Source organism: Uloborus diversus, chromosome 7 (assembly GCF_026930045.1).
Source record: "Uloborus diversus isolate 005 chromosome 7, Udiv.v.3.1, whole genome shotgun sequence".
In the NCBI taxonomy this organism is placed as follows: Eukaryota; Metazoa; Arthropoda; class Arachnida; order Araneae; family Uloboridae; genus Uloborus; species Uloborus diversus.
This window is the reverse complement of record NC_072737.1, coordinates 82,048,168-82,071,470: the sequence shown is the minus strand read 5'-3', so window position 1 is coordinate 82,071,470 and position 23,303 is coordinate 82,048,168. Positions and strand designations below refer to the sequence as shown.

The window sequence follows — 23,303 nt, the reverse complement described above, 5'->3', positions numbered from 1 at the left end:
TTTCAGCTGTTTGAAATTCAATATAAAATTAACATATTCAGACAAACACATTAACAAAACACCTATTTTGGAAAGGCTGCAATTTTGAAAGTATTTAACCATATTGAATTTTTTCTCTCATTGAGCAACTTTATTTCTGTATTTTATTTAACATAATATTTGAAATCTTTCTGGCTTTATTGATTAAAAAAATAAATAGTGATTTTAAAGCACATGCTTAATAAAACTGTTGATAATGTGTGTTTAAATGTTTTTGTTCATTATATTTATTTATAAATACTTTAAATCATTAAACCTTATAAACATTAAACATTTTCCTGTAAAAAGCAGTTAAATCAAGATTGGTTATAAATTATTTAGTTACTTAGCCCACATGATTTTTTTTTTTTTTTTTAAACCATTAAACTTTGCTACAGAATTTAAAGCAAATGTCTGAGCGGAGAATGTTTAACAATTTGATTTAGTTGCTTTTAATTATATTTACTTGCATTTTTTTTCCACTAAAAGTTACAAAATGTTTTGTATATGTTGCCGGGAATATTTTAAAAATATCCTTATACATAATGTTTTAAAAACCAACTGAAATGTTCCTTTTATTTGTATCATGAATAACTGCTTTATTTTTTTATTTTAAACCTTGAATTAATCATTTTGTGAAATAAAGAAGTTAATTAACTCAAAATTATGATTACTTTATGAAATATTTCTTTTTCAGAGATAAGAAGAAATTTGGTGGTCCAAACCTCATTAAACAAGCATGCATGTAAGTTTTTTTTCCCCTCACATTTCCTGACATTCAGTTTCCAGAATATCTACTTGCATTTAGCAAAGAGTTGACCATGGGTTCTCATATTCCATGTGGTTTAGTGTTAAGGCCATTTAGACTGCCTTTTGCACTGACTACAAGAGGTTAATACTGAGGCCAGGGATTTACTGGGTTTCTGGTCTGGATCAACAAATCAGAACTGTCTTCAGGGTCCTATCCAACTGGTTAAACCACAAATAGTGGTAGGTACGATGGATCCTGGAGTAAAAAGGAAAAAAGGTAGGTCATGAACCAAGGTTCATGCTGAAAGGTAAGGAGTTGCTCCAGTAAAGTATGCTTACTGTCTAACTATCAGGGAAACTAAAATAATGAAGATTAGTCAGGGAAATTTATTTTTCTCTAGTGGCAGTCAGGTGAACTTTCCTAACTAAAAAAACTCAATTTGAAAAGATATGCTTTCCTTTTTTTGTCCTTTCAGAAAATTGCATACAAATTCTTTTAAAATCAGGTATGTGAATCTGCTGCTTTTCCGTGGAGTTTCCACTTTTTTCCCACTTGGAAGTAGGCCTTTGTTGTGAGTTTTGGTTTTACCCGATTTCCACTTGATTTATTATTTAAATTCGAATTTATCTTCTATCATGATTTTTATCAATTTTCTGCAATTTTGTGATGATGAAGAATGTATCATGTAGTGATTGCAATACCGGAATACCGAATACCAGGGGTGCAGAAAATGTTTTTAACACCAACATTTCCCCGAATCTGTATGAAAATTTCCCCAAAATTTTACAATATGCTATATGCTTCAGATAAAAATTCATTCCTATTACTATAGGTAGAGATAGTTTTGGGGGAAAAAAAGCAATTGCATCTTTAAAACTAATAGAATGAACTAGTAGCCTTAGAACTCGGTATCTAAAAAGCAAATTAAGTAAATGCATGTAAGTTTTAATTAAAATATCATATCTACATTTATTTTAAATGTAAATTATTATCCAACAAATAGTTGATGAAAATATCAAGAGTGGTGATGCAAAAGAAAATGCATTCAAAAGACACTTGCCGAAAAAAAAATTGGACTTTTCTTTTTTTTAAAATCGAATTTGCAAAATTTTCCCCAGATGGTTCAAATTTCCCCCGATCCTAGATCGCCGGATCGGACATGTTCTGCACCCGTGTCAAATACCAGTATTTCAAGCTATTTTGTAGTTTCGTGATACCGGTATTTGTTGAGATAAAATTTCGGTATTAATGGAAAAAAATAAATAGCTTCAATTAAAGACTTTTCAATATTTTTATTTCAAATGTACATTTCTTTTTTCCATGCTACATTGCCAAAGTCAATTCATTGATGTTAAAACTTGGCTTGAAAAGCAGGAACTAATAAAATATCATTGAATAAAAATAGCGAAAAGATTATAAAATGATTTTTCCAAGGCGATATGGTGAGATAAATCGCATTTTCTTGCTCTTATGCGCACCATGTTATCATTTTTTTTCATTTCCCTGATTTCTCACTTTCCCTTTTGTGAAAATTAATTTCAAGTTCAATTTTGAACGTATTTATCCTATGAATAATTTATTCCAACCATCAATTGCAGTAATATTTTAGGATACTTTGTTTTAAATATTTATCTTAGATGTACTGAATTTTGACAAAAGCTTTTCTTGTTAAAGTGACAAATGGTAATTTGTTGGTTTGTTGTCCTGTCTCGCTATTTTACTTTATACTTGGCAAGATAATGTTTAGAAACTATATAGCACCTTGAAAATTTACATAAAGGTGAGGCATAATCAAATGGAACATATTATCAGGTCTTTACACAGTTAAAATTGTAAAGCATTTTGAAAAGAAAACAAAAACGAATAAAACAAACTAACGATCAAATTTAGTTAAGTTGACCATAAAGCTCGAGCCATAGGGCTAATAAAAAGTAAACACAAGCCTAACCTGATCAAAAAGAAATCGTTGTAGATGACGTTAATATTGGGAAAATATCGTCTCTCAAAGAGAAATTATAACTAGTTATGAATTGAAGGAAAAAAACTAATAATAATGCTATACACAATGCAAAAGAAACACACAAATACCAAAGAATTTTTCCAAAATTAACATGCAAGAAATCGAATTATATGAAGATGATGAATTACATTCAGGCAATTAGAGGAGGTCTATCGTGCATTGTTAACAGTGCCATCGACCAGCATGGATTAAGAAAGAGTATTTTCTACTGCAGGATATTTAAGCACGAAAATGAGTTCCAGGTTTAGAGGCAATTTAATAGATTCATTGTGTTTCTTACTATTATTGATTTTTTTATTATGACATTTGTTCCTTCATTTTATATTTGTTCATAAAACGTTTTCACAAATAATACAATTTTTGCTCAAAACTATGAAATATTGCAACAAAACAATACATTTACAATAATTTTTTGAGAAATTTCTAATACCGGTATTAATACTGGTATTCCAATATCATGTTTTAAAAATACCGAATACCAGTATTGCAATTTTGGTCCGGTATTGCAATTCCTAGTGTCATGGAAGCAAAATCCTCCAGTTTTTCAAACAGTGGCAGCTTCCAAATATGATTGTAAAAATTAAAAAAAAAAATACAACCTTATCAAAATAGAACATTTTTCAAAATATTTTTTAAACTTAAATTTCATTTTACATTTTGTGTACCAACTTAAATGTTATGCACTACTTGTACGAATTCCTCATTTTAGCTATTAATTACGATTTTGTGCGCTAATATGGATTTTTTTATGCATTTAAGAATCCAATTACTTCCACTTGTGTAAGTTGTCTCAGTTGTTTTTATCTACAATGCAATTCTATCGCTTAGATATTAATAGTAACCCTCCCCATTTTTTTTGTATTAATTAAAAAATGAATGAGACTCTTGGTTTTATCTCTTCTTATCATCATTCTTTTTCTCAGAGTTTATAAGAAAATTCTAGGTAACTTTGCTTCTGAAAGATCCATGTTTCAAAAAAATTAGTTGCCAAGTTATTTTTTAAGTCAACCAGGTGATCTGATACCTGGGATTTGTTGGATCCTAGTTATTGACAACATATTTTTTTTAAAAATCTTCATTGCAAGTGTAAAATTAAATGACAGGAATTAATTTTAATGAATTCCTTTTCATTTCTTGAAAACAGGTTCTTATGTTTAGGATTTAAAATTTCTGATAGGCCATTACAGTTGTCAAAAGCTTTCATTTAAAAATGGCGTGTACTCTGAGAACGTAGCTATGTAAATTTTGTAGATTTAGTGTCATTACGTATTACTTATAGTTAGTTGCGTTTTTATATCTTAAAAGTGTAAATTTTGCCTAATAATTAGATTGAAGTATTCTTCTAATCAATGTTTTACCTTGTTTGATATTAGAAAAATATCATGATCAGTGCTAATTTATATTGAAAGTATATTTTATGCTTGTTCATAATTTTGAAGTTATTTCAAATATAGTGTGCGCTTATAATATTAATAACATTAAAAAAGAAAAAAAAGCAATGAATGACTTGCTTTCAGGTTTCGAAGATGCCTAAGGCCTGTAGCCCCTGCCTCAGAACGTAGGAGTACCAAAACTCCCCAGACTGAAAATATTGACAAAAGTAAGCCATTTGGTGGGCATTCTAGCTTTGGAGGCGATGGTCCGTCTGGAATCGGCACTTCTTTAACTTCATCATCTAGCTCTCCATCAAGTCCTGATGGCAGCAGTTGTGGTTCAAGCTGTAGTTCATCATCAACTACATCTAGTTCTGGAAGCTCTGGAAGTAGCAGTTCAAGTTCTAGTGGGAGCAGTAGCAGCACTAGTTCAACCAGTAGCAGTGACAATGTTACAGTGCCTGATGGAGATGTGATGGGTGATTCTTGTGCTGCTGTACCTTTTATGCACAGTATTGACTCAGAATCGGTCATTTTGCAAGAATCTGAATGCATAGATAATAATGTAGTTACAAATCCCCTTTTTCCTGATTCGGTTTATGATGAAAATGATTTTTCTTCTGATTTGGATGAAGCACTGTTGGAAGAATTTGCTATTAGTCATGCCGAAGATATTGGTTCTGTTGAAAATGAATCTGTATATCGTGAAAATGATGACACAATTCTATATGAAGAAACTTCTAGCATAATTGAATTAAAAAATGCAAGTTTTGCTCCCTCTCTGATGTACAGTGCATCTCTTGATGAGAGCCAGAGTAACGTTTCTACATCTACTTATACCGGATCTAAGAACCAAAACTCAAAACAAAGTGGAAGTGGCTATAAAAAATCCTTTTACAATAAAGATCAAGTAAGAAATTTCATTATTTTTTAAAAAAATTTGTTTTTAAAAATTATTACTGCTATTTCTAGGATTTTTAAATGTGTTTGAACGTATATAGTATGTCTCATGCTTTTTAAAACAAAATTAAGGACCAATATGGATCTGCTGGTTCAGGAGGTCAAGATAGTAATGAAGAAGATGACGATGATGAAGAAGATGATTTTCAGAAAAAACACTTCATATATGCTGATTATTGGGTAAGTATTTCCAGGTTTGGTTTCTTTCTTGTCAGTGTATATAAGAACTTAAAACTGTTCTCAAATGATAATCTATTTGCTGCAGTAATGATCTTTTTGCAGGATAGCTGTTAAAAGTAGCTAAGGTTTATTATATAAATGAAACTTTTTTAGGGGAAAATTAAATGCGGGTGTGAAAAATTTTTCCCAAGCTTAAAAGTTTCTCAAAATTTAAAATTTTTGCCCAAAATTTCCTCAAAACTGTACTTGCATTGTATTGAAAGTCATTATTTAGAGTAACATTTACTGTGCAATGAGTTACAACATAGATGTGTTCGATGTGCCTAATCAATGTCAGTTGCCAAATTCTTCAATCCAAAATGCCTATTTGTAGAAATTAAGATGCTCCTTAACTGCTTAAAAAATAAGCAAAAACAAAAATCACTTTTATAAGTATTCAATTCTTCAAAACTGAAATGTCCTTGCGTGATTGAATAAAATAACTGCTCATTGAAAAGGAAAGATTTTTTGTGCAAAAATTTCCTCCTGAATGCAAACGTGAATATATTAAGCACCTCTGATTAACTGTTACATCAATCTCTGGAACAAGTGATGAAAATTCTTGTGTGTGTTATTCAGGCATGAGATTCTTACTCCGATTCCGCGATTTTTCCCTTTTTTTTTGGAAAATTTCCTCTTATTTTTTTTTTTTTATTTTTTTTTGTTTTGTTTTTGTTTTTGCTGATATTTTTTCTCCAAATTCTTCCCAGTGTTTGTGGGATCTGTCCAAACTAATCCTTTTTTTTAAACCTGTAAACTTTTACAAACTGTTATAAGTGTTAAAATAACTTCATATATGTTAATGTGTTCATGAATCGAAAAGTTGAAGTCTCATTTTCTTAAAATTTCCTTAAAAACTATCATTCTACTGAAATATCATTTAGAAATAATTAAAAACATTCACATTTTACATTAAAATGATTTAATAGAATCAAACTTTTTTTTTATCTTTTAATTATGTACATAGTCATTATTATTTTTATGCTGCTTGAAAATGTATGCTAGGATTTTCAAATTTTTGTTTTTTCAAAATCCACATCTCTATGTTATGAGAAAATGTTTTTGTATAGTTCAAATTTAGTTTTCCTTTGATGCCTAACTTTTTTTTTTAGTTTCAGTTAGGTATTTTTGAAAAGCTAATTTGACTTGAATGATTTTCTTTGTTTTGAGTCAGATATTTCTTTATTTTGTATATTCTTTTTAGGAAAACTATGATTTTGACAAAATTTCCTGCCAAGGTTTTGCTCTTATATCATCTCAACAAATACCACTTCAGTGTGTATGTTACTTATGTGGTAGTGCTGGGGAAGAAAAGGTTTGTTTTTTTCAAGATTATTTTCTGTTTTTAAAGTTGTTTAAAACATTCAATTGTTGTTGTAATTGTAATTACTTTTTGCTTTGTTTTACTTTCTGTTTTGCTGAAATGTTATTACACATGTTAATAGCTCATGTTTAAATTTTGCTTTATTTAACTATTTAATTATTCTTTTCTTAGTTGATATTTTGTGTTCTATGCTGTGAACCATACCATACGTTTTGTCTATCAGAAGATGATGTACCTCATGAGGAAAATATTGAAAACTGGTGTTGTAAAAGATGTCAGTGCTGTGCCGTGTGTGGTCTAAAGAATAATGTACGTATGAATAATAATAATAAAAAATAACTATTATTAAAATTTGATCATTCTATGTTAATTCCCTTAGATCATGCAGCCTACAAAGTAATTTAAACAAAGTTTCAAATTCACAAATTTGCAATAAGTAATAAACATGTGTTTCAAGTTTGTTTATTGTTTCCTTTCGTTGCTTTTGTCAGACATCTTTTTATATATGTTTCACACTTTTTTTACGGAAAAAAGAGATCCTTGTGACCCTGAATTACAAATCTGCAATTTCTTCCAATTTTCTGCATTTTCAATATTATATTTATTTTTATTTCTTAGTTCAAAGGTATGTATTTAATTTACTTAGGCTGGCTATGTTTATTGTGTTTCTGATGAAATTTTAATGATAATTAAGTACTCACATGAAATTTTCCTTCCTTGCATGCAGACCCAGATAACATAAAAGAATGTACAAATCAGAAAATTTTCAAAGTTTGTAGACAATTTTGATGTGTTTTTTTTGGCAAGAGACATTTTGGTTGTCAATTTTGAGGTTCCCCCAATTTAAATTTCTGAAAAATTATTGTGAATATAATTGAACTATGTTAGTAGCTTAGTGGTACTAAACTTGCTTTCAACTTCTCATTTTTGCTGTTTGCAGCAATATAGGACTTAGGAGAAACACAACTTTATTTTTTAAAGATGTAAAACAAAATTGTAAATTTCATCTAGATCTATCTCTTTGATTAAATTTTATAACATCTCAAGGATTTGTCCGGGATTTTTCACAGGGTCCCTTTTTTGTGAAAAATCGAATGATTTTGAAAAATCAAATATTTTTTTACATGGTGGTTTGTCCCAAGTGACACCTTTCAGGGGGGGGGGGGGGTGACACCCAAAATAGATTTTCGAGTTCATAAAAAATATGAATTCTGCAATTTTGAAAAAATTCTCAAAATGTATCTTAAATAATTTATCAAAGAAAATAAACTACATTGGTGCAGGAACAGATGTGTCTAGGGGAAATTTTACATAAAATGCATACAAAATTTATGATTGCCTTTTGATATAAATTTTCATTTTACCATGTATAAATTAGAATGTTTCTGGCAATTGTAAGAACTTCATGTTTACGTAAAACATTTAAAAACACAATAAACAAGTTAGAGCTTAACAGATTTTTTACATTTGCACTTATCAGACTTGCACTGTCCCTTGCCAACACATGATTGATATCCCTGACCTCCAGAAAAAGATGCCTTACTGCCACATTCTCAAAGTGATATTAAAATTTTAGTCTTCGGAAAATTATACATAGATCCACTATCACCCTTTATTATCTGTTTCTACCATCTATTGATAAATGTTCCTCATAAATTACTGCAAGCAATTTTCCAAAATAAAAGTAAAATCTGACATTGGAGCCGTCTATACTTACTAGATCGATTAGTTTTTCTACATTGTGGATTTTCATTAGGTCATATCCCCCCCCCCCCACACTAGTTTTGTTTTGACTATTATTCACATTTATTAACAATTTGTCATGTTTTTCTTTATTGTCGGAAAACAGATGTTTACTTCTTTTTATTCATAACATTAATTTGCTTTGAATTGAAACACTGAAGCATGTCGCCCATTGTCCGAAACTATAAATGCAAGAAAAGCAAACACAGCAAAAACATTTATTGCTAGCATGAAATCCAAGGTTAGGAGTTGTCCTAAAAATCCCAAAATTTCAAATTTTGTCCTAAAATTCCTAATATGTTCCTTATTTTAATCCTTACTTGTGCAGCAAAATAAATTTCAACCTAAAAATGAAACTTTTCATGATGATGCCTATATTTTTGACCCTAAGAAATTTTCTCTAAAAAAAGAGAGAAAAGCCTATGCTGTTGCTGCTTTTTTTTTTTTTTTCGGAGAAGGATGAGGTGGGGGGGGGATGCAGTTAGCCAAAACATAAGCTTAATATAAAAATATTTGTTTTATCTCTATACTTTGTAACTCTTGCAATGCTTCTGCAAAAAAATATTTGAAAATCAAAATAAAGAAAATAAAAACACAGCTGTGCAGCAAATGTTGCAGAAAAGGAGTTTGGGAAAATGATGATTTGATGTTTAAGATTTTTTTTGCCCTTTGAAAAGAAATAAAATTATGTAAACCAAAGGAGTGGGAGTATTCCCTACTTCTCTCTAGTAGCAGTTCGGTGATAGATGGATGGGGGGGGGGGGGAGGGGTATCATAGCTTATTGAAATAAAATAAATACAATGTGATGAGTTTAGAACCCAAATTTAAACAATTGGTTCAAAAAATATATTTAGAGCAAAATTTAAATTTGTTGCCTCCAGGTGGGAATTAATATTTATTTTTATAGTGCTTATCTTGTGTTGTGGTCTGAGATTTAGCTTCTTTCAGCACAAAGAGTCGGTTTGCTTTGTGTTTCTGTTCAGTGAAGTTGGATTATTTCTTTCACATATAGTTTTTTAATTTAGTCCCTTATCTTTTTCCTTAAAAATGTAAATAGTGATTTGTTTCATTAAAATGCCACGGAGGATGAAATTCTCTTCCTTGTGGTTGGAAAAAGACATAAATGGATGCAAGGTCAGCACATGGTGCCATGCAGAAAAGGATGAATTTAAGCATTTTGTTTTATTTGTACATTATCTTTCTAATATTGATATTCCAGGATTTTCACAGGTATTGTCTTATGCTGATTTGGCAAGACCTAGGAGTTTGAAACATAACTTAAAAAATCAAGTGTTCTTTGTCTTCTACAGAAAACAAATTTGTTATGATGAAGCAATCCAATGTGTTTGTGCCACAATTTACTACAAAATAAAATTTGGAAAGCAAAGGTTTTCTCAGTTTTAGTTGCCGTAATAAGCAATCATTCATTTGCATCTTTAAATTATTTATCTTTAATTTACAGGGATATTTTTGATGATTCTGAGATAGCAAAAAGTATCAAATTATCTGATAAAAGTTAAGTACATAGTAAATTTTGGACTTGTACCCTACTTTAAATCCCTCCTTATTATATATATTTCTTCATCATTCTTTGTAATTCACTTTGATGAAACAACAAAATGGCAAGTAAAAAAACAATTGGGCAGACATTTATCCTACTGATATATATTTCTACTTCATAATGTGTCACTGTGTTAAAGAATAAAAAATTTAATGCATTGTATTAGTTTCCAAGACTGAATTTGAAACGTTTTATCATCCACCACAAAAATCAAGCTTATAAATTACATTTAAATTAAATTTGATGTTTGTTGTCCTAAAAATGTCCTGAAATTTTAACAAAATTGTGTTCTAAAATTTTTGAAATCACTCCAACCCCTGGAAATCGAAATACTATTGAAATTTTAATCCTACTAACAAGGTCAATCCATGTGTAAATGCAGACAAGCAGGGCCTGATTTAGAAATTTTATGACTGTCAGCCGACACATTTAAAGGGGCCTGATTGAGCAGTACAATCAACCACACTGCTGTAAAGGTGCAACTGCACTCCTTTTCTGTTACATATTCTACAAGTTAGTGTGTACTGAAGATGTGAACTACCAAAGCAAAATTCTAGGTAGGAAAATGGTTGTTTTGATGTTAAAAACAACATTGCTGTACACTTAATACATCGTCCGTGATTTTGAACACCAAAACTAGAAAATTGGATTCATATTTTGGTTTAATTTTTAACCTAGTCGGTAATTTTTAGGGGCCTCAAAGTTGGATTTCCTGGACCTAATACTAAACAGGGTTCGTTGATTTAAATTAACTGTATTTAAATCAATTGATTAAAAAAAAAATTCATTGGTTCAAATTAATTGATTTGAATCTAGTTATTTTTTAAATCAAAATCCTTAATTAAAATCAATTCATTTTATTTTTATAAATTAATTTTGCATTTTTTTGATTTGTGTAGCTTTAAATTTAACTTACACTGCATTATACAATCTTAACCTCAACAGGCAAAACTACATAGATCCCTGTTGAGGTGTGTGAAATGGTCCTTCTTGCAATATTGCTTTTACTCAATTAGTTAAATTCAGTATTGAACCAAATAAAAATTTTCAGTTTTTCTCATACAACATCACTGATACAATTAAGAAAAGTAATTGCTCAACATATTCTTTTACACTAAAACGAACATGATAATGGAAGCCATATTTTTAAGCAAAGCATAAAACTTGCACTTCTTATCAAAGAGTATTATAATATGTTTATAAATCTTAAAAATGTATTGAATAATTAAAGAACTTATCTTAGTTTGAAAAGTAAGCTGAATAGATTTATTTACTATATGAAATATATTATGTTTTCATAATGTAAAGTAATAAATAATTATAAATTTAATAAAAATCAAAGAAATCTGATTTAAATAAAAAAAATATCCGATTTAAACAAAAAAAAAAATCATTTTTTGATTAAAAAAATGATAATAAAAAAAATCACAAACTTTGATAGTAAGCCAGGCCCTGTAGAAACATGCATCCAACAGAGACTCAAAGTAGACATACGCCATACGGAGATGCCATACGTCTTGGGAAAAGCCAAATAGCTGTGCAAATTGAACGAATTTTGGCAAAATAATGGATTTTTACTGCATGAGTCGGGGATGATATAAATAAACCGGTAAATTTGATAATATTGCTAAATATTTAAATAATTATCACATTTACCAATTTCAATGGTGATTATGTATAATCACATCACTGAATTTTACCTTGTGTTGTGATATGAATTATATTGATGAAGTTTAAAACAATGGCATGGCATTTGTTTGATTTCTAGCTATTAAAGTGTAGAAAATGCCAGAATGCTTACCATGCTGAATGTTTAGCCCCGCAGTACCCCACAAAGCCTTCAAGAAAAAAACGAATTTGGGTAAGTGTAATTTTTGTTGCTTGCATTAATCCACATGAATGTTGAATTCATTTGCTATGTTTCTATTTTTATTATTTTATAGTCACAATCCAAAACCCAATTTTGGCAAATGTAAAAAATCTTACTTTATTTGAAAATACTATGCTTTAGCTTGTAGTTCATCTCAAAACTCAAGAAGAAATTGTGAAAATATAGCTAAATGTTTGTTCTTCTTTGAGTATTGACTATGCTGCTGAGGGCCGGTACTCAAAAATACCCAAATGTTTTGCATAGTTCTGTGTTAGACAAAGAGGCCCACAGAAATGCATTGCAATGGGCCCCCAAGCCTGTTAATTAACCCTACCACTGATATTTAATTTATTTGATAACTCCACTGATACATACTCCACTTGTTTAACATCTTGGTAATCTGAATCAAAATTGCTTCTAAAAAAGAATTAGGGAAAAAATATCTAACCAAACATTTTAAGTATTTGCTAATCATTATCTCAAGAAGAGGGAAAAAAATATGGTTTTTATATATTTTTTATTAGTTAATAGACCAGGATTTGAAGGGGGTTGAGCATGCATGGAAAGGCTGACGCAATATTATTTCTGATTATTGTTACAGGCACGATGGTGATTATGAAACCACATGTCGTCGCCCCCCTGGGTGGTCGACAACTCCGGGGGAGGGGGGAAAGCAGTGGGGGGAGCCGTTTGCTAAAACACTCATAACTCCCGAACTAGTTGAGATAAAACACTGAAAAAAGTGGAAATCGACGCAACAAAACAAGGGCTTCATAAAAGCTAAAAATGGTTATGGACCTATCCTTGTTGGTTTCTGAGTAAAATTCCATTTTTTGCAAACAAGCAAAATTTTTGAATAAAATGCGCAAAACAAACTTTTTTTCACCAAAATAAATTCTAAATTGAAATTGTTTGATTTTTTTTTTCAAATAAAGTCCTAAATATCATTATTCAGTTTGTTAAAACTATTTAAGTACTGTTAACGCGTTGAAAAACAAAATGACAGTAGCAAGCTTGAACACGATTCATAGTATAGTTCAGGATCTGAAGGGGGGTTTTGAGTATGCATGGAAGACCTGACGCAAAATTATTTCTGATTAATGTCACAGGCACTATGGTTATTATGAAACCATATGTCGTCGTCCCCCTGGGTGGCCGACAACCCCAGGAGAGGAGGGAAAGCAGTGGGGGGAGCCGTTTGCTGAAACACTCATAACTTGCGAACTATTTGAAATAAAACACTGAAAAAAAAAGCAATCGACGCAACAAAACGAGAGCTTCATAAAAACTAAATATGACAATGATCAAATCTTTTTCCGAGTAAAATTCTATTTTTCGTAAACAAGCAAACATTTTGAATAAAATACGCATTTTTTTTCTTCAAATAATCAAAATTATTTAACTGTTTAGGGAACCAATAAAATCCGAAGTATCATTATCCAGTTTGCGTAAAATTACTTTATAACCTTTAGCAGATTTTACACCTGAGTTATTAAACATAGTGAGCGAGGCTATTGCCACATAAGCAACATAAAAATTTCTGTGGAACGTTAAAGAAAATGTGATCAGTATCTTATCCAGAGAAGTCCTGCAATGGCAATGTCTTCAATGGCGACTGCAAAACAGCAAAAGAAAACCAAAAAAAAACACACCCTATTTTAAGAACTAAGTTCAAGTTATCGATGGAATGACTCTGGTCCATAATGCCCCAAACACTACTTTCAAATGTAGCAAAGATTTTGCAGGTCTCCAAATAAAAAATAATAAAATTTTCTCTCCAATAGTCAAACTACACGAGTGGACCTTAAACACGATCGGTATATCTCACTGTCGTTTTCATAACTTGAGAACCAGAAGTTCAGGAAAGTCTCCTTCGCTTATAAAAAAAATCACTAGGTACCAAACCAGTGGTTTCGTGTCATAGCCATTCCTGAAAATAAAAAGAACCTTTAAAAGTACATTTCAGAGTATGTAATATGTAACATATCCGTTCCTGCATCCAATCAGCTTCTGGTGTCTGGTAACTCTGAAAGCGAAAATGAATATTATTTAAAATCTGAGAGTCAAGTAATAAATTTCTCTGAAATGCCCGAGTCCAACCAGGACGAAGCTCGCAACAGAATCTATCTTCCTGCATATGATTCAGTGCAAAATAGGGGAAAAAGTAACTAATAGTTTATAGATCAGAAACTAATGAATTCTTATTGGCAATCTTTGTTAAAGGACAGAGGTTGCCATTTCATGTGCTGGTGTTGTGGAAAAGAAAAGAGCTTTAGGATGGCATCTATCTTCAGGAGCACTTACGGAAAAAAACATCTAAAATTTTACAAGCTTTTGATGCATTTTCCGCCTGCGATTCAACAAGTAAAATAGGAACAAAAAAGTATGCTTTCACTTTACCAAAAAAGTCGGAAACTGTTTTTTGTACACTAGAGTTATCATTAAAACAATATCTGAGTGCTTCAGAATTTCAACTGTTAGAAGCTGTATTATAAAAAAAATTGTCAAGAGAATAGGTATTTCTTGCGAATGCAACCATTACAATAATTTCTTGTCATTTCCATCAGAAATAAATATAATATCAGCTCTCTACCATGCTCCTGCAATTCTTTCCATCATCTGCTAAGAAGTATTGCTCAACTGTACTATTGAATCAATTCCCCTGTACCTTAGCAGTGCTTTTAGATGTAACCAAGTTCGGGTTTCATTTGAATGAAAATAAAACAATAAAGCCCCGCACCTTATGATGCAGTCAGTATTACCAGAGATTTTAATTCCATTCTGCGCAGGCAAGAACTGTAAATAATCTTGTAAATGTTTTATTAATAATTCATCTTGCTGCAATACTGTGCTTTTAAGGCTAAAGCAAAAACCCATAAACTACAAAATACTCGGAAGAGAACGATTCAATAGAACAATTACAAGTCAACAAAAAAGAGTATGATTCAGCTTTCAGGATTTCTGATATATTAATGCTTTATGTATGAATATTGATATTCTGCAATTTTTTAATACGCATTATTTTATTAATTTTATTTAATTAGTTTTTTTAGAACTCTAGTGTATAATTTTATATTCGTTTTCATAAAAGCTCAAAGATGCTTCTCATTTTTTATATTTATTTAATACATATTATTTCTTGTATCATTGTTCTTTGTTGGGTAAGTTATAAAAAGCAATATCCGCAAAACAATAGCCGCCATATTCTTTTGTGCAAATTGAAAATATAAATTAATAAAAATAAATTAAAATTATATTTGAATTGAAACTACTGTGGGCCTGGTTCCCTAGTACCTCTCAAATTTAAAGCAGTATGTAACAAAATTAAAGCCATAATTAAATACTTTGCAATTAGAATAAGTTTGTAAACTGAAGAATGAATAGTTCGTCATAAGGATAAGGCTATTTTTTTTTCTCCTTAGCATACTGCCGTTTTATTCAATGCGCTAACTTAGGCAGTGCTTGCATTTTCTATTTCGCTTTTTAACGCTCACGTTGGTAATAATTAAGTAGTTTTAAACAAAGTGAATGATGAAGTTTCAGATTTTATTGATTCCCTAAACGGTTAAATATTTAAAAAAAAGAACTTATCTTTGAAAAAAAAGCTTTTCGTATTTTATTCAAAATTTTTGCATGGCTTCCAAAAAAGGAATTTTACTTATAAACCAACAAAGATAGGACTATAAATATATTTAAGTTTTTCAAGCCCTTGTTCTGTTGCATCTTTTGCCACATTTTTAGTGCTTTACCTCCACGGTTCGCGAGTTATGAGTGTTTTAGTAATAAACGGCGTCCCCCTACTTCCTCCCCCTCCCCCGGGGATGTCGACCGCCGAGGGGGGGGGACGACATGTGTTTTCATAATCACTATAGTGCCTGTAACAATAATCAGAAATAATTTTGCGTCAGGTCTTCCATGCATGCTCAAAACCCCCCTTCAGATCCTGAGCCATACTATGAATCGTGTTCAAGCTTGCTACTGTCATTTTGCTTTTCAACGCGTTAACAGTACTTCAATAGTTTTAACAAACTGAATAATGATATTTAGGACTTTATTTGAAAAAAAAATCAAACAATTTTGATTTAGAATTTATTTTGGTGAAAAAAAGTTTGTTTTGCGCATTTTATTCAAAAATTTTGCTTGTTTGCAAAGAATGGAATTTTACTCAGAAACCAACAAAGATAGGTCCACATAACCATATTTAGCTTTTATGAAGCCCTTGTTTTGTTGCGTCGATTGCCACTTTTTTCAGTGTTTTATCTCAACTATTTCACAAGTTATGAGTGTTCTAGCAAACGGCTCCCCCCACTGCTTTCCCCCCTCCTCCGGGGTTGTCGACCACCCAGGGGGCGACGACATGTGGTTTCATAATCACCATCGTGCCTGTAACAATAATCTATACATATAATAAAATAAGATGTTTGTGTGTGTGTGTGTGTGGCGCGCATCCTGGGAAAATGGAAAGGCCTAGAAAGATGAAATTTGTACACAGGTGCAATTTTTTTCCGAAAATGCACCTCGGGCTTCGATTTTTGATATTTTAATTAGAAAAAAAGTTATTTAATGTTTTATGTGTTTTTTTGCACTTTTTAGTACTTTTTACCTCACAGACCCCGAATCAATCGCACCACACAAATATTTTTTTTACTATAGTGTTGGAAATTTTAAATATGATGAATGAAAGAATTTTGAAGATAGAGCAATTTTTGTATTTGTTATAGATTTTTGAAAAACCTTTATTTTGCACTTTTTTCTGGGTTTAATTTTTTTCGAAACCCATCCTGCAAAAAGTATTGAACCCTCAATTCTAAAATTTTAGTTGGTAATGGTAAAAACATTCTGCCTCCTTCAGAAGAAAAAAGTTTTGAAAAATACGCAATAGTTTTTTATTTTTTACAATTTTTTTAATGGCAAAACACAACACGAGCTGTTCGCTTGCCGGCTGAGTTCCGAGCTCATCTCATCACGTGATCCAACTGAAATCGTTTGCCTTCTCTTCACCTTTTTTTTTTTTTTTTGCAAGCGCTACTTTTTGAACACTACGGGGAACATAGAGCCTTTATTTTTGCGGGCTATTTTAATTAAATAAATAAAGCCCGCGATTTTTTGCATGATCTTCGTTTCTGTTACGAATTGGCGGTTAGGTTAGGTAGATACAGAGATAGATAGAGGTTGAGTGGACAAAAAATGTTTTTGTTTTCGAATTAATACTTATATAAATAAAAAAAGATTGTACTGTCAGGAGGTAGATATGTGCAGATCGTATAGATTGATAGATAGACAAATATAGAGGTTGATATAGTAGATGGACAGCAAAAAAGAGACATGCCCGTCATTTAAGGAATTTCAACGGGGTGTCAGTGCCCCCCCCCCCCCACACACACCATGACTTTGAAAAAACAATGCTTTCACATAAAAGTTGAAGTGCTTTTTTGTTATTTTTCGACAAAATTTGCATGAAGAGTACGTCGTTTCTGTCTCCCCCTCCTTAAAAAATATTCCAAACGACGGAACTGGAAATAGATCTAGAAAATATTTTATTCAAACTACTAATGATATAGATAGATATAGATTGATTGATACCGCCACGAAATTTGTTTAAGCAGCCGCCGAAGGCGGGCAACATCGGTGTAAAAAAGCGAATGATAATATTGAGAAAAAAGAGAAAAACATTAATACCGTTGCTAAATTGTCTAAGCTGCCGCTGAAGGCAGCAACTCTGGCGCAAAAGGCGAATGGCGTAAAAAGGCGGACTAGCTGGTCGCCGTAGGCGGCTAGTCAGAAATAATATTGCGTCAGCCTTTCCATGCATGCTCAACCCCCTTCAGATCCTGGACTAGAACTCTTCATGCTGTCTAAGAAAACATAACTATAAAAAAAGAAAAACCTGCATTTTTTTTTTTGAAATATTAATGTTATTAAATTTGATTATTGAATATTTGTATAAGTTTCTGCAGTCATTTCGTAGGTTTGAAAAGTCATTTTTCTTTTTTCATGTTATCAGTTGGGTTGAAAAGAAGTACTCTCCAGGTCTGAACTCTTCTCTTGAAGCACAAAATTAAATACTATTATAAAAATTTAGCTATTCTCTTCTGTTTTAAAGATGTTTTTTTTTTTTTTAATTATGTAATCAATTTTGTGTGTGTATGGCTGTCTATGTAAAATTATAGTCAAATATGACTGCTTCTATTTTCATTTCCAAGTTGCTGAGTTGAATATTTTTATGGTGGACACCACCTTGAGTAATTTTCTTGCAATGCCACTGCATTTTAGCCATTAATTACTAAAATTCAACAAATGATTAGTCTTATTTTCATTTCTATTTATGTTTTCGATTTTCTTTACCGTATTTTCGGGAATAAGTGCCGCGGCGCATACGAGAAAAAAAGTTTAAAAATTGCTGGTGCGGCGCATATAACGGGTGCGGCAGATACAGTGTTTTTTTTTTCAAGTTAAAAAAAATTTGAAAATGCTGCTAACAAATGGCACCACATCGTTTGCTTTCATTTTGTGAAATTTTTCGCCCTTGGGCAATAATTAAAGCAAAGATGGGGGAGGGAAGGTGAGTCAGCGATTGCACGTGTTTTACTGAGGAGAGAAATGCTGATCCACGTACGCGAGCAAGCCTTATCGCTTCGGAGCGAAGGGACAGGAAAACTTTCGACCTTGGGCGACAAGTAAAGCAAAGAAGGGGAAGAAAGGTGAGTCAGCGATTGATCCACGTGTGCGAGCAAGCCTTATCGCGGCGGAGGGAAGGGTCAGGAAATCCTTCGACCTCGGCCGACAAGTAAAGAGGGGGGAGGGAAGGTGAGTCAGCGATTGCACGTGTTTCACTGAGGAGAGAAACGCTGATACACGTGGACAAGCAAGTCTTATTCCATCGGAGCGAAGGGGTCAGGGAGAGGAGGCAGCAAAAGTACTAGTATGGGAGGGGGGTGAATGTCAAGTGTGTAAAGGGGATTTACCACCTCCCTCACAAAAATGGGTTGCTTGGTCAAGCAACCTAATGGGAAACTTGTCTCCTAGCTCTAATTTTATTGTTCACTCACATCGAAGTGTTGCATCTTTTGCTGTCATTCGTGCGTTCTTGGCTTATTTTTTTTTACAAAATTTTTTAGAGTTGTTCTGAAATGGCTCCTAAGCTATTGAAAAGTTATACTGCATCCTTTAAGGTCATAAAGGCAGAAGCAATTGAAAATCGTTTTGCTGCCAGAGAGTTTGGCATTGACGAGAGATACGTTTGCGTTGGAAATCAGATAAATTAACCATCGAAAGTGATGGCCAATCGAGGGATGCCGAAGGCAAAAAGTGCAAAATAAGGATTTTTAAAAATATTTCATTAACGTTAATTAAAAGTACTAACAAGAAATAAAATTTTTTTTTATTTATATCTAATCCAGCTTTCATTACTACTGATTGTGCTTTTAAGTTGTTTAATGCTGGGTGCACGCTTATGGAAGGTGCGGCGCTAACTCAGCACATCAACTATAAAAAAGATACTCTCTATATTACTTCTATTATTTATGAATAATAGCTAATTTTCATCCTTTTTTGGTCATATACTCAAATGCGAATGTTAAGTTCATGATCTTAAATTCTAAACAAAAGAAAAAATAATATACATGTCATAAAGGAACAAATTTTACTCTGTAACTCTTAATGTAGTTTCTTCTGAGAGGATTAAAAGAGCTTCAAATATTTAACAAAATTATAAATGAGACAGTAAGAAGCAAAGGGATGTAAGTGTCAAAATAAAAAATTCGGAGAGAATCGAAACAAATGGTAGGAGAACCTCTTTTCTGTTTTGGGGCAAGAGATATTGTAAGTAGCACTGGTAGGTGCTGCTATATAACAGGATCCGGAAAAAAGTTTCAGTGAAAGTCTAGCCAGGACCGGAACTTTAAACGTGTTTTTCTCAAAACTTGAAAATGTCCACTTACATCCCTAATCCTCACTGCCGCAAATGTTTAATAATTATCAAGCCCTTTTTTAATATAAGCAAGAATGATTACTAAAAAAAAAGTGTTTGGAAAGAAGATCATAAAGCAAGGAAGAAAATAAATTGAAGCTTATGTATGCTACTATCAATCTTTATTCTGACATTGTTTTGAATGCCTGGACAAAGTTCTAAATAATAGTCTTTATACAGGATTGCCACGTCACAGGGAAACCTGAAGAAACAAGGAAAATACAGGAAATTCAAAAAAAAAAAAAAAAGGGAAAATCCAGGGAATTTTAAAAAATTCTTTAAAAACCTGGAAAATGTAGGGAATTTAATAATTTTTTTAATTGAAGTTGTAAAAATCAATGCCCAAATATATGAACTACCAAACAATAATAATAATGATAATTAAAAAAAAACATTAATAAAATAAAAAATGGTAATTTTACTTTTAAGTGTTTTTTTTTTTGTAAGTAAATATTAAAATGTCTTATTATGAAAGCAGAAATTATTTATTGTTTTATTTGACATGATTATTGAATTTTATGCTAATTTAATTTAAAGAGCATGAAATTAGTGATCAATATTTATTGTTCTGCTTACTACGGCATTTTTCATCTTTTTGGTCAAAGTAATCAATGATAAAAAGAGGCCCTTTTTTTTCTCGAATAATAAGCTTAATCGCTATGCTATTATTTTGGTTATAATAAACTCTTCTTTATTTCCTGTTATTTTAATCTATTTATTTGTTTTTTTTTTCTCCCCCTGTGATGAAATCACCAGGATTTTAAAGTTCTTTAAATATCAATGTTCGCTCATTTATAATGCTGCATATTCATACAGGGAAAATGCAGAGAATTTCTTTCCTAGAATGAAGTGGCAACCCTGTCATAGTTTATTACTAGTAATCCTTCAAGAGCAGAGGGCCACACTTTTATATATTAAATACTGTGTATCTTTGTATGTATCTATCTATTTATGTCACTCTACCTTCTTCCGAATGCCAGAGAATTGACAATCCAACCAGATATTGGTGGAATCTTAATTTTTTCTGGCACATGTTAGGAAGGTTGTATTTTTCTAAGTCTTTTAAGTAGAGAGGATATTAATTAAAACGTTGATTCTCAAGGATGTTTCTACTGCCTGTAGGAAAGCATTTTGGCAAAATGCCAATTTAGACCAAAGGTTTTTTTTTCAAAGCTAAGTTGATCTTACCTTGGTCAGGACATCTTTTCCTGCTTTCATAATTTCTCTCTTTTTTTCTGCTTAAAGCGAAAGTTATTGAATCGTTCAAGATAATGGTTTAACTGACTGAATTAAATGATTCTAGAGCTATGCAGCGCTCAGGCATCGCAGCGTTCCTATATTCCTATATTTTCCTATATTTCTGAAAAAGTTCCTATTTTCCTATAATTCCTATATTTTCAATTTCCGATTCCTTTTTTTTTTTTTTTAACTTTTCCCCTCGACTTTTGGCTACCGCCTTTTCCGCGATCCACGTGCAGCCGCCATTTTATCTTTCCTACTGTGCAGGGCTCCCAAATGGTTCGCTTTTCCCGCCAAAGTCCGTGTTTTATGGTAAAGTCCGTATGTGTAAAGTCTAGTGTTTGAAAACCTTGAAAAAGTATAAAAAGTTTCTTTATTGCTTGAATTTATTTATTGTTTGGATTGTGCTTGTAATTCTTTTAAAAATATTTCATTAGTGCAATTTTCTGAACATATATATTCGATATGATTTATCGCGAAAAATTGCTGTCGTGTTTGAGGTTTCAATCCTTTTGCATCTTGTTAATATTTTGATTCTTTTTACAATCCAAAGTGATTTTGACATGTGCTTACTTTAGCTTAGCTTATTTTTCGTTTAATTTCAATAATTAATGAAGGAATTATTTTGGAAACCATGGCAACATTGAACTTACTCGGCTCGGACGCGGAAAAATGCTTCTCGCTTTTGAAATTTCAATCCTTTTGCATCTTGTAAATATGTTGATGTTTTCCACAATTAGAAGTTATTTTAGCATATGCTACTTTAGTTTAGCTTATTTTTCGTTTGATTTTAATAATTAACAAAGGAAATATTTTGGAAACCATAACAATAACATTGAGCTTATTCGGACTTTGCGGAAAATTGCATCTCGCGTTTGAAATTTCAATCCTTTTGCATCTTGTGAACATTTTGATGTTTTTGGCAATTTGAAGTTATTTTGACGTATGTTTCTATAGATTGACTTATTTTTCGTTTAATTTCAATAGTTAACGAAGGAAATATTTTGGAAACCATAACAATAACATTGAGCTTATTCGGACTTCGCGGAAAATTGCATCTCGCGTTTGAAATTTCAATCCTTTTGCATCTTGTGAACATTTTGATGTTTTTGACAATTGGAAGTTATTTTGACAGATGTTTTTATAGATTAGCTTATTTTTCGTTTAATTTCAATAGTTAACGAAGGAATTATTTTGGAAGCCATGGCAACATTGAACTTACTCGGATTTCGCGGAAAAATGCTTCTCGCGTTGGAAATTTTAATCCTTTTGCGTCTTGTAAATATTTTGATGTTTTCCACAATTGGAAGTTATTTTGACATATGCTACCTTAGTTTAGCTTATTTTTTGTTTAATTTCAATAATTAACGAAGGAAATATTTTGAAAACCATAACAACATTGAGCTTATTCGGAATTCGCGGAAAATAGTTTCAATCCTTTTGCACCTTGTAAACATTTTGATGTTTTTGACAATTGGAAGTTATTTTGACATATGCTACTATAGATTAGCTTATTTTTCGTTTAATTTCAATAATTAACGAAGGAATTATTTTGGAAGCCATGGCAACATTGAACTTAATCGGATATCGCGGAAAAATGCTTATCGCGTTGGAAATTTCAATCCTTTTGCATCTTGTAAATATTTTGATGTTTTCCACAATTGGAAGTTATTTTGACATATGCTACCTTAGTTTAGCTTATTTTTCGTTTAATTTCAATAATTAACGAAGGAAATATTTTGAGAACAATAACAACATTGAGCTTATTCGGACTTCGCGGAAAATAATTTCAATCCTTTTGCATCTTGTAAACATTTAGATGTTTTTGACAATTGGAAGTTATTTTGACATATACTACTTTAGATTAGCTTATTTTTCATTTAATTTCAATAATTAACGTAGGAATTATTTTGGAAACCATTGAACTTACTCGGAATTCGCGGAAAATTGCTTTTAATGTTTGAAATTTCAATCTTTTTGAATCATGTAAATATTAAAATATTTTGCCCAATCGAATGTTATTTTCCCATATTCCAACTTAGATTAGCATGTTTTAGGTTTAATTTAGTAGAAAATAAATAAATTTCTTTTATGGGAAGCATGCCAACATTGAACTTGGTTCGTGAAAATTTGCTTCTTTGAGCTTTCAATCGTTTTGCATCTTATAAATATTTTTATATTTATGGCAATTAGAAGTTATTTTGACATGCTACGTCAGATTAACTCGATTAAATTTTTACTTAAATAACTAAAAA

The 23,303-nt window shown here is 31.4% G+C and overlaps 1 protein-coding gene across 1 annotated transcript in view; it reads left to right on the top strand.

The window, feature by feature from the left end:
• LOC129226762 (uncharacterized) overlaps positions 1 to 23,303 on the top strand; it is a 160,966-nt gene that overhangs the window by 76,634 nt on the left and 61,029 nt on the right. The window contains exons 13-18 of the mRNA XM_054861391.1: positions 716 to 763; positions 4,307 to 5,072; positions 5,195 to 5,302; positions 6,546 to 6,656; positions 6,837 to 6,974; positions 11,739 to 11,831. Coding sequence (XP_054717366.1) covers positions 716 to 763; positions 4,307 to 5,072; positions 5,195 to 5,302; positions 6,546 to 6,656; positions 6,837 to 6,974; positions 11,739 to 11,831 — 1,264 coding nt within the window. The remainder of the gene's footprint in view (positions 1 to 715; positions 764 to 4,306; positions 5,073 to 5,194; positions 5,303 to 6,545; positions 6,657 to 6,836; positions 6,975 to 11,738; positions 11,832 to 23,303) is intronic.